General features: G+C 37.4%; 1 protein-coding gene across 3 annotated transcripts in view; it reads left to right on the forward strand.

Annotated features, from left to right (window-relative positions):
* The window catches only part of LOC127538193 (uncharacterized), a 35,419-nt gene that overhangs the window by 11,431 nt on the left and 11,824 nt on the right, over positions 1–12,164 (forward strand). For 2 of the 3 annotated variants that reach the window (XM_051961819.1, XM_051961818.1), the window contains exons 3-8: positions 2,955–3,056; positions 5,665–5,733; positions 6,830–6,970; positions 9,511–9,591; positions 11,157–11,219; positions 11,369–11,479. In XM_051961819.1, the coding sequence (XP_051817779.1) occupies positions 2,955–3,056; positions 5,665–5,733; positions 6,830–6,970; positions 9,511–9,591; positions 11,157–11,219; positions 11,369–11,479 (567 nt within the window). The remainder of the gene's footprint in view (positions 1–2,954; positions 3,057–5,664; positions 5,734–6,829; positions 6,971–9,510; positions 9,592–11,156; positions 11,220–11,368; positions 11,480–12,164) is intronic. The other variant, XM_051961820.1, reaches the window with a different exon arrangement.

Raw genomic sequence — 12,164 nt, forward strand, 5'->3', positions numbered from 1 at the left:
AAAGCGGAAATGATAAACATAGCTTGCTAATAACAATGCAGTAAAATTATAATTGACAAAGGGTCCTTAAAGAATTAATAAGTAATTAGAAATTAAAGAACATAATTCTAAAGAATAAGTGAGTCAAAGAACAATTTACAGAAAATTCCATGAAAGTAAATGACTTTTTGATATAGTATTAGGAATGCTAGTTACCATAAAAAAAAAAAAAAAAAGGAAAGAAAATTGATGAAATAAATATAAAGAGAAAACAAAATTATTACTTTGTGTTATTGATGTGATATAGTACATAATTAAAAATTAACCACAGAGAATCAACTAAAAATTAATTTAAATAATAACTTCAGCAAAGTTGCAGGACATAATACAAATCTACATAAAGCATCAGTAATATTATCGAATAAACCCAGGAAGGAAAACTAGAAAGAGAAACTCCACTCAAAATAACTGCAAAATCTTAAAAAATATGGGAGTATATCTACCAAGATTTACATAGGAACTATATGAATTTAACTATAAAACACTTTGTATAAATAAATACAAAACAAAATACTTGGGAAAGAATTAACTGTCCATGGATAGGCTGAGCCAATATATATAATTAAGATAGCACTACTAACTAAATTGATTAGCCTACTGAGTTCAATACCAATTAAATTCCCAAAAATTATTTTGTAGAGATAGAAAAAATTTTTTTTCTGTCTCTGTGAGTCCAAAAGACAGCATTGTGCTTCTGTGATTTGTTGTTTGACCCTTTTATTTTTTAAGATTAGATTATTTAGTTTTCAATTAATTTTTAGTCTATTTTTCCATGGACCTTTGTTACACATAATTTTTATTTCATCATGATTTGAAAATGGTGTATTTAATATTTCTATTTTCATGCATTTGATATTAAGATGTTTATGTCCTAATATAAGGTCAATTTTTATGTAGCTACCAGGTACAGCTGAAAAAAGGAATATGTCTTTCTATACCATTCAATTTTCTTCAGAGGTGTATAATACCTAACTTTTCTAAAATTCTGTTCACCTCCTGAACTTCTTTCTTGTTCATTTTATGGTTAGATTTATTTAGTTCTGAGAGAAGAAAGCATTGTGGTTCTGTTGTTGCCAGGAGTGAGTCAGAGTTACATAGAGATGTGCTGGAACTAACTCTAATCAGTTTATGCCTACTGTTAAATTTTTAGTGAAAGCATTTACATCTTTAAAAAAAATTGTCAATCATGATAGATAAAAGCCTGATTTATTGTTTTGTTGATTTTCTAGGTTTAACAAAGTATTAATGATGCAAATTAAACTTAAAAATGTGTGTTCCCATTTTTTTTTCAGAGCATCCAAGTTTTTAAATATTTACCAATATACCTCTGCATTGCCCAATAAATTTTGCTTAAGACCAGCAATAATGCAGTAAATGACTCAGAGAATGAAGTTGTAAGACTAGAGGCCTGGAATACAACAATTATTACAACAAATAATAATAATAATAATTGGTATTTATATAAAACTTTAAAATTTGCAGATTATTTTTTAATCTCATTTGAGCTTCACAATGTCCTTAGAAGCAGGGCACATAGGAAAAAGATACATTAACAATATTTCCCTACTCCCCTTGTCCTTTTACTATAACTGCCCTTCCAGCTCAGTTTATCTTATCACATGAATAGCATAGTACCATGATAATGCTGAGGTCTAGCTTTAGGGTACCTAAATGAAATTAGGGTTAAGGTCTAGTAGCAGGTTTGGGGTACAGATTCGGCGCAAGAGGGTCTAGTAGCGGCGCGAGTTCCCAATAAAAGCATTTATTGGCCCAGAGAGCTAGATTGATAAAAGAGGTTTATTATTAGATAAGCAAAGTTAAAGTATAGGGGAAGGTAGAGAAAAGGAGGGCACTGGACAGAGGGTCCAGTGGACAGAGGGTCCTCACATGGTAGCCATGTTTGGAATCTCTGCAAAGAGGGGTTCCCAGCAAGGCCTTTTTATAATAGGAGACTTAGCTCGAGGGGCTTTCGGGTGTAGCCCCAAAGTTGGCTCATATCTGGGTGGGGCTGGAGATCTGACCTGTCAGATCTTCTATTGGAATTCAAAGGGACCAGGATTTGTGAGTTAAAGGGCAATTTGCATTATTAACTAGGAGAGGGTAGGAATCTAGAAAGGAATCTTTCCCGCATCAATACTGTAATGCCAGAGAAACTGAGGTAAGATAGATGTTAGAGAGTATTTAATAATTTATTTAAAAAGGAGAGATTTTCTAGGACCAAATGGATCCATGGTTTGGTCCCAGGGCTGAATGAGACTATCATCTCCAAGAATCCAACAAACAATGTGAGTTCTCAATGATATATATACATATGGCTCAGACTCAGGGGGTAGACTGAGGCAGGAGTGAAGTCAGAGTGTTGAGAGCAAAACAGTACTCTGACAGGGTGGGGGGAACCACCGGAGATGAGATGACATAATAGGGGGAGGCACCCTGGAGATGGGGAGAGACATCTTGATAAAACTGTATCTGATATTCTGATAGCTTGGGATGGGGAGAGTCATTCTCATATTCTAAAAATAAGATCTTTCATCCTTATCAAATATACTGATTAAAAAGGAGGATTGGTTTCACAGGACTGAGCAGACAATTATAAAATGAAGCAGAACACTTAGGGAAACTGAGGCAGGACTGAGTCAGGACAATAAAAGAAAACTGTGGCATAACAATACAAGACCCAAATTTTCATCAACCCTTCTTCTCCCTCCCTTAAAATTATCACTATTTCTTTTGGGACCTCACATCCACTAAGGGAAGCATCTTTCATTGCTTTTTGACAACAGCTTTGATTCTTAGAATTTCCCAACATCAAAAACAGAAATCCCCTTCAAGTCAGAACTTCTGGCATTCTGCTAATAATAAGGGCTGACTCATCTCCCCAAATCTAACACTGAACTTGTCTTCTTGCTTCTCAGCCAGGTCTTAATATAAGTGAATTTATTACAGTTTCAAGTAAACCTATGATGTACCATTTGGATAGCTCTAAGAAAGGAAAAGAAGAAAAAGGACAAATAGAGGTAAGAAAACTGAAAATTATTTCTCTTTGATATGTTTTCCAGTTCAGTTTTTTTAATATAAAATATATTACGTTTTTTTCTTTTTTTCAATCTTTTGACTTTAATATTTTTTATTGTTTCATGGAGTCATTAATTTTGGCCTATTGTAATTTTCAATAAATCTGTTGCCTGAGTAAGATTTTGTACCACGTGTGCTATGTTACTCTCTTTCCAAGTGTTTCCTTCATAGCTCTCATTTCTTTGCCAATTTTTTTCCCATTAGCACTTTGCTTTCATTTATAAGAATCATTTTTCAACTCTTGATAGGAATTCTAATTGAACTGCTCAAATTGAGTTTTTATTTTAGGATTTTTTTGAAGCTGTTTTGAAGTCATCTTCTTCTGAGTTTTTGGCTTAGACATCTATTCCCATAATACAGGGATTTGTTGATGATGGGTGGGATTCTTTTTGTTTGTTCCATCTTTGTTTTCCAAATTGGTATTGCAGGGAATATCGCACTTTTGGAGGGAATTTTTCGGTCCCACTTGGTTCTGTTTTGTAGTCTTTTGTACCTAGTTTCAATTTTCTCTGCTTCACTGCTGTATTCTTCAAGGATATCAGAATTAAATCAAGTTGGGGACCTACAAGGTTTTAGTGTTCCCAAAGTAGTATAATCCAGGGTGAATTCTGACCTAAACTTTGCTAGCTCCTGTTCTGGGTTTAGGTATGAGAAATACAACTGAGAACTTCTGGTTAAAATTCCAATAAATTCCTACCAGACTAAGCCACTATCAGCTAGCTAAAAAGTTCTACGTGGTCAGAACTACGTGGTAAGATCCTCACTTAAACTCCCCACCTTGTTATTCCCCTGTAGGCTTCACACTAGCCTGGGAGTTGGATTTAACCCCAGTTACTGGGGTCAGAGTCACACAGCCATTTCTCACTTCTGTTCTTGCTCTTTGTCCAGTAGGCAAACTCAGTCTCACGACTTCTCATTTCTTTAATCCAATTCTGGGATGTAATCTACAGAGCAACCAGTTGGCCTCTGTTCCTGAACCATAAACAAAATCAGGTTCTAAACAGCCTTAAACCCTTTTGTGCTAAATCTAAGATTTCTTCTTGCTCCATTTCATAGTCCCAGGTCCCTATTCAGTTGTTATGCTAGAAGATTCCACATGAGCCCTCCTAGCTAGATTCCATCTCGGTGTTTTCTAATGTTTTTTATCTCCTTATGCTGACCTGAGCTGGAGAAACAACTTGTAGAGGACCAGGAAGTAAGAATCCATTTCAGGTTTTGAAACCAACAGTAACTTGGCTCACAGATTCCCTTTCCAATAAACATTTGCAGAGACAAACTTGTTTAATACATCGATTAAAGAATGCCTGTGAATGGAACAAAATGCAAACTCAAAAACATACCTTTGAACTTAGAACAGGAAACAGCATTCCACAATGGAGATAAAAGACATTTAGGAGAAATGCATTGAAGACATTGATATGATAATTTTGCTCTGATGTGTATGTGTCACAACTATTTACAATTCTAAATAGCCAAAATCCTCCTCTAACTATTTGCATTTCAGGGGATTAGGTTTGTTAAAGTTGATACAGAATATCCAAGAGTGTATTATATATTGACTCTATAAGCTTTGGAAATATATATATGTATGCATGTATATTTGTCTCTCTGACCAATAAATTTGAAGATTGCATAAGCCAATCTTCCTCCTGGCTCTCTGCTTCACACACCCTTTGTAACACATTGGAGCTGGACATCAACAACTCACTATGACTTTTTCTCATATTTCTTGATTAGTATTTAATCTGATGTGTTCTAGGTTTTTACAGAACAATTGTATGAAAGAGCTATGCCTGTACTGCTTTCTTACACTCTTTCATTTTTGCTAACCTTCATATATGAGATACAAAGGGAAACCAAGAACCAAACATCTTAGAACTTGGATCTCAGGGAAACAAAGTGACTGGCTTCCACCATCCTGACCTTGGGCTTTAGAGAAGGAGAAGGATTGTTGGATATGTTACAGTGGGAATTCTTTATGTGTATGAGCAAGCCATCGAATTCTATGATTCTGTGATCACCCCAGCTTTGTCTGAAACATTAACAAGGCCTTATTGAAAGCAGAAATAACCTGATTTTTGGACATTGAAGATATTAAAATGTAAGTTATTTCTAGGGAATAGTCAATCAATCAGTAAGCATTTATTAGTTAAGCACTGTGCTAAGTGCTAAGAATAATCTTTCAACTTTGCAACAGAAACATCCTAAAGTTCCAATAAGTTAGAGAAGGGTAGGAATTGTGACCTAAGATGCTGGGGATGCAAAATAAAAAAATGAAGCAGTCCTAGGCCTCAGGGAATTTACAATCTATCAGGGTAGACAACATTATACTAATAAGCAGATAAAACATAAGTATAAGAGTATGTATGCACATCTTCACCATTTGAGGAAGAATGAGTTGGTAATAAAAGTTATGATCAGGATGTGCTAGAGGAAATGGGATAGGAAAATAAGATAATAAAGTAATATACTCTCACTTCCTGTCTGTTAAAAATACTGCCTCAGTCCCATGGCCTCCTAACATCTTCCCTTTTGCTTTCCCTTTAACAGACTGATCCCTACAAAAAGCCTCTGAGCCTTCCAAGAACCATCCTCCTCCAGTTGCTTAACCTGACAGAGGTAAGGGACTCCCCAGCCATCTCAGCTCAAGCTGTGGCCCACAAACCAGGCTTAGGCAGAAATATCCCAGACTCCATGACTTAAAAGGGAAAGTGACCTAGTGATTCCTGCTAGGACTCCTGGAACAATCATAAGCAGTCAAGGAAAACACAGCAGAAAGGCTCTTTTACCTCCAAATTTACTAATTTTGTGACCTTAAGGAAATCACTTAAATTGCCTGGTTTGTCACTTATAAACCAAAGAGGTTGAATTCAATGGATTCTGTGAAGTCCTATCCTATCCTTTTTCTTTATAGTCCTTCGTCATAGTTAGACATGACCACTATCATTCCATTCTCATTCATGTGCACACCTGACTAGCTACACATGGCATAAACTACCTCTGGATATGTCTTTTGTTTGCTGGGCACAGTTAGGTGGAAAATCTGGTCTTAAGGAGTCATAACCACAATGCTACTTCACTGAGAGGTATCATGACAGAATATCAAGGGTACTGGACTTATGAGTTCAAATCCTACTTTCAACATGAGCTGTGTGACTCTGGATAAATCACTTAGTCCCTTTGTGTCTGAGATTCTCATCTGTAGAATAATGGTTTCTAAGGTTCCTCTCAGATCTAAATACATGATTCTATGCAGGAGGATAAATGGTATCCAGGGAATTGAAAGAAGGAGGAGAAAGTAGAAAAAAGACACTCTGAAAGAGAGACAGGAAACCAATAAAGAGAAAATTCAGATATATACAATATGTTAAGATACTCCCAGTTTGGACCTGATCACCTCCTAAGAGGGAAAAGCAAAGAAAATAAAAGAGGGAGAAGGCAGAAAAGAAAGAAGAAATGCAGGAGGGCAGACCTACTTCCTCCCCCTTCTTTTAATATCAACATGGCAAACTAAATTACAGTACTTAAGGAATTTCCCTGCTTCTATGGACTTTAAAATAATATCTAGAAAATGGCATGGGTCTAAACGGGCTGAATAGGAGAACAGAACATAGAGCATGTTTGACAACAGAACTGGTGACCTGCAGGATTGATATGCTTCTGCCCATGAAGGGAAACCTCAACCAAACCCTCTCTGCCTTCTTTCCATGTACAGCCTATGAATAGGAGCTCAGAAATGGATTTCATCAATTGGAATCTAAATGCCAGCATTATCAGAGATCTCTGTGATGGCTGCTGTGAAGGGAGCAAGGAAGAAAAGCCAAATCTAAGAAGGCAACCAAGAGAACTACCCAAGGTAAGAATAACCTCAAAAACAAGTATTTCAGAGGATTGTTGGGAGGGAAAGGGAAGTGAGGCAAGACAGCAGAGAACCAGAATGCTAAAGTCACAGCTTCTAATGTTTTTTCTCCCTATCTTATATTTGTCATTATATTATTTTGTGTGAATTTTATGTATCTTTCTTTCTGCATCTGCTATGCACATGTTATCTCCCCTGATAGAATGTAAGCTTCTTGAGATCAGAAATTGTTATATATTTAAGCCTTTGTTTCCCTAGAGGCAAACATCAGCAACTTGCATGTAATAGCTGCCTGTTGATTGGATAACTAATTGATTATTTATTTGACTGGGATCATATAGTACAATTCCCTCATCTTACAAAACCCTTGAGGAGTGAAACACCTTGTCAAAAACATAGAACTAGTAATTATTATGGGAGCTAGAATGTAAATCTAGTCCTGTATTTTTCCCAGGTTTGGTTTTAGAGATAATTTAGAAGACTTCAAAGGTCCTTTCCATACACACTACCATTCCACATTAATGGGCAAAGAAGGAAATATGCTATACCAAAACATGTCCAGAGAACACAGGAGCACAACACCAGACTCATAATTATTATTATTATTATTATTATAACTAATATTCATTTGCTGCTTACTGTGTTGCCAGACAGTGTTAAGCACTTGATCCTTACAACAGCACTGCTATTATTATCACCAGAAGAGGCAACTGAGAGGTTAAATGATTAATCCAAGGAGAAAGGGAAAAGAAGAAGTGGAATAGTGAAAATTGTCTGCTATAAAAAGACTTTTTTACAATGCAGAGGTAGAGGGAGGAAAGGAGGAGTGAGTGAACCTTATTCTTATCAAAAATGTCTCAAAGAGGAAATAACAAACACTCAATATGGGTATAGAAATCTATCTTATTCTGCAAGAAAATAGGAGAGGGATGCAATACAGAAGGGAGGGAGGATGATAGAAGAGAAGGCATATTGAGGGAGGGAGTGATCAATAGCAAAACACTTTTGAGGAGGTACAGGGGGAAAGGAAAGAAAGAATAGACTAAATGGGGGGAAATACAGTTAGTAATAGTAATTATAAAAAGAATTTTGAAGCAAGTTTCTCTGATAAAGCCTCCTTTCTCAAATATAAAGGAAACTATGTCAAATTTATAAATAACTAGAGTCATGCACCAATGGTAAATGATCAAAGTTTAATGACTTAAGCAGAGTCACATAACAAGAAAGTGTCTGGATTCGGATTTAAACTCAGGTCTTCCCGACCTGAGGCCGAGTGCTCTATCCACTGTATCAGTCATCCTGAAAAGTCCGAAGAGAAAAATGAGAGGATGGAGGACTTTGGGGATGAGGGTGGGAAGGAGAGGTACCTGAAATTCAAGTCCCAGGATATATGGCTGGATGAGAGTAGCCAGAAACTGTACCAACATACCTAATCCCTTTAGCGATCAGAGGAGCTGAATAGTCTGACGTCAGCAAGGCCATTCTCTCCTGTTCTTTCTTTTTCCACTGGTCTAGGTTCCCTCTTTTAGCTCCCATCCCTGCTCTCTTTTCCTTCAGTAGCAGTATCTTTCCCTCAGAGCATCAAAGTTCATCTCAGATATTTTCCACTTCCCACCATGTTCCTATAATAATATGAATAATCACTAGCATTTATATAGTTTTAAGGTTTGTCACCATTTAAATCTCAAAACAACTCTTCAAAGTAGGTGCTTTCATTATCCCTATTTTACAGATGGGGAAATGAGACTCAGACATGTTGAGCGATTTGTCCAAGTTTACATAGCTAGTAAATGTCTGAGACAGGATTCAAACTCAGGTCTTGCTGGCTTGAAGCCCAGCATTCTATCCATTATGTCCATGGATCTCTTAATAATCGCTCCCTCATTCTGTCTTGACAAAACAAGACTCCAGAGTATCCCAGGGATAATTCTACATTTAGAATGTCCTTGTTCCTTTTACCTTTCCATAATATTTTTAAAATAAAAACTTTTGGAGGGTCTTAAAAAAAAAAGAAAAGAAAAGAAATTTGGTGGGGCCAATACTTTGAAGAAACTATACTAAGGATAAACAGCTCTTCTTAGAGTCTTAAATAAAATAGGGGAGAGTATGCTCCAGAGGTATTATAGGAAAATATTTTTATTACTTTTGTACTTGTTATATCTTCAAAGTAAATATCCCTAGTTAAAAAGCCAATCAAAGCTGGGGAGTATTAAATGGTTAAAAGAATAGGAAAAAAAAAAAAAGAATGTCCTTGTTCCTCTATCTCTCAAACATTTGTCTGTTTGTCCAACTCAATCCCAATTGCTAGCAGGACTCATGCTCCAGCTCAAAGTTAGCTCCAGTTCATAATGGTCTCTCCTTCACTGACGTCCTGTAGCATACAATTTAATCTTTAATCATCTCCTGCTTGGGGGGATAGGCACATGCTGCCTTCCCATCTAAACTGGAAATCAAGATAGGATCGTCTACTTTTCTACATCCCCTTTGGGCCTGAGAAGGCAAAATGATCAGTAAGTGTTGACTGATTTGAATTACAGCTTCCCAGGAAGAGAAAACCTGGTCGGTGGACAATTCGTGGTAGGCCGGCTCTCCCACCTGAAAACAGTTCCATCAATGTGGTAAGGAGGAATTAGCAGTGATGAAAGAAAAAACAAAGGAGAAAGATGACCCGTAAGGAAAAAGAAGGACTCCAATTCGCTTTCCTTATGGGATTGTTGCCCACCCACAGCTGGGTAGCTAAGTGCTATGGAACTATGCCCAGAAAGTTACTAAATTTGTCAAACTCTATACCACTACTAGGTCTATAATTCCAAGAAATCAAAGGAGAGAAAAGGATCTACACATACAAAAATATTTATAGCAACTCTTTTTGGAGTAGCCTCAAACTAGAAACTAAGGGTTAGCCTCCTAGTTGGAATGGCTAAACAAATTATATTACATGAATGTAATGGATCAGAAAAACTCTGCAAATTAAGTTTTTATTTATTACCATCACTTTACAGATAAGGAAACTGAGGCAAAGAGAAATTAAATGACTTGCCCTGTCACACAGGTGGTAAGCATCTGAGGCTACATTTGAACTCAATCTACCTAGTATACCACCTAGCTCTCCTAAAGAATCTGAAAAGGAAATGGGAGGGTAGGGGATCTGGGGGAGCTAATGGAAAAGCGGGGAGAAAGGGGAAGGGAACCTGAAGTTAGGCAGCCTATGTAGCAAGGGGTCATTACTGTTTCCCAAGTCAAGGATAATGAGACCTCTGGAATAGGATATGCAGAAGAACCGATAAAAGAAGATCTGGCCAAAGAAGTTGGGACTGGAAAAGGAGGAGGCAGGCTTAAGGAGGAAGGATTTGGGGAAGGAAGAGGGAGAAAAATCTTGGAGTAGGAAGGACTTGAGGTCATATCTCTGCTGCTCTTCAAAGCTAGAGTCTGGAGCAATATAGACCATTTGATTTGGCGATTTGCAAACCCTTTCTGGCTGCTTCCTTGAATTTGGTACTTTGGTTTCTCTGAGTTCTAAGGGGAACTGGAGAGGAAGTATGGACATATCCTTATACATAAGTAGAATTGTCGGCCACTGCCATGCTATGATATAAGGGACTCTGCAAACATCAGCCCCAACCCAAAAGTGTAACTTCCTTAGAATCACAATCACACAGTTGAGAGGAATGTTCAAGATCATATTAATCAACCTCCTCATTTTACAAATGAAAAAACTGAGATCTTGAGAGGAGGAGTGACCCAGCCATGTTCACACAGAAGAGTCAGGATTCTCAAACTCCAAATCTACAAATCCATATTCCACAAATCTCTCCTTATTCCCTTCTTTCAGAACATATTTGTTGTTCAGTCATATCTAATTCTTTATGACCCTTTTTGGTTTTTTTCTTGGCAAAGATACTGGAGAAGTTCACCATTTCATTCTCCATCTCATTTTACAGATGAGGAAACTGAGACAAGACTTGCCCAAGATCACACAGCTAGTAAAAATCTGAGGCCCGATTTGAACTCAGGAAAATTAATCTTCCCAACTTAAAGCTCAGTACTCTATCCATTGTACCACTGCTCAGATGGAGCACCAAGGTGGGGGGGTTGATGATTTTGTGTGCTTCCTAACTTTCTTTCTGCTTAGTTTTCTGCTTCTTCTCAAATCCTCAAGAAAATTATTGTCCATTCTCTTCAGGTGATGATGATGTTTCATAATGACACTCATAGTGGCTCTCAAGCTAAGGAAGTCACACAACAGGTATGAACATCCTTTCCTAAGTGCTAAAGGGGGAATAACTGGGTTTTCTGAAGGAGCTTTGACAACTGGCCGACACGTGGGAGGGCCTGTGAATGTCAAGAATTCTAACCTGCCTGAAATTCTTCCCTTGTCCTCTCTTCTTCCACCAGACTGAGGACCTCAGAGGAGAGTGGTGTTCTGTGTGCTGTGAAGAGGATGAAACCCTCCAGGCCCTTGAGAGAAGAGAGGGAGAAGAAGTCAGAGAAGTTTCTCCTGCATGAGTAAGAAATCTAGCAGCACTGATCATTGTGATCAGGTCCTAGGGAACCCTGGTTCCAGAGAGATGAAATATACTCACCTTTCTGCAGTTTCCTGTGAAACCAGAGGGCAGTTTGATCTCAGACTTAGTAAATTCCCTATAGAAACCTTTCCTGTCTCTCCCACAAGTCAACAGTGTTCCAATCTAGGCCCCTACCTTTTTTTTTTCTTTTTTTTTTTTAAATTTTATTTTATTTAATAATAACTTTGTATTGACAGAATCCATGCCAGGATAATTTTTACACAACATTATCCCTTGCAATCACTTATGTTTCGTTTTTTCCCCTCCCTCCCTCTTCCCCCCCCCCCCAAGATGGCAAACAGTCCTATATATGTTAAATATGTTGCAGTATATCTAGATACAATACATATTTGCAGAACCGAACAGTTCTCCCGCTGCACAGGGAGAATTGGATTCAGAAGGTAAAAATAACTCGGGAAGAAAATCAAAAATCAAATAGTTCACATTCATTTCCCAGTATTCCTTCTTTGGGTGTAGCTGTTTCTGTCCATCATTTATCCAATGAAACTCAGTTAAGTCTCTTTGTCAGAGAAATCCACTTCCATCAGAATACATCCTCATACAATATCGTTGTCGAAGTGTATAATGATCTCCTGGTTCTGCTCATCTCACTTAGCATCAGTCCA

This window comes from Antechinus flavipes, chromosome 5 (genome assembly GCF_016432865.1).
Source record: "Antechinus flavipes isolate AdamAnt ecotype Samford, QLD, Australia chromosome 5, AdamAnt_v2, whole genome shotgun sequence".
NCBI classification, from domain to species: domain Eukaryota; kingdom Metazoa; phylum Chordata; class Mammalia; order Dasyuromorphia; family Dasyuridae; genus Antechinus; species Antechinus flavipes.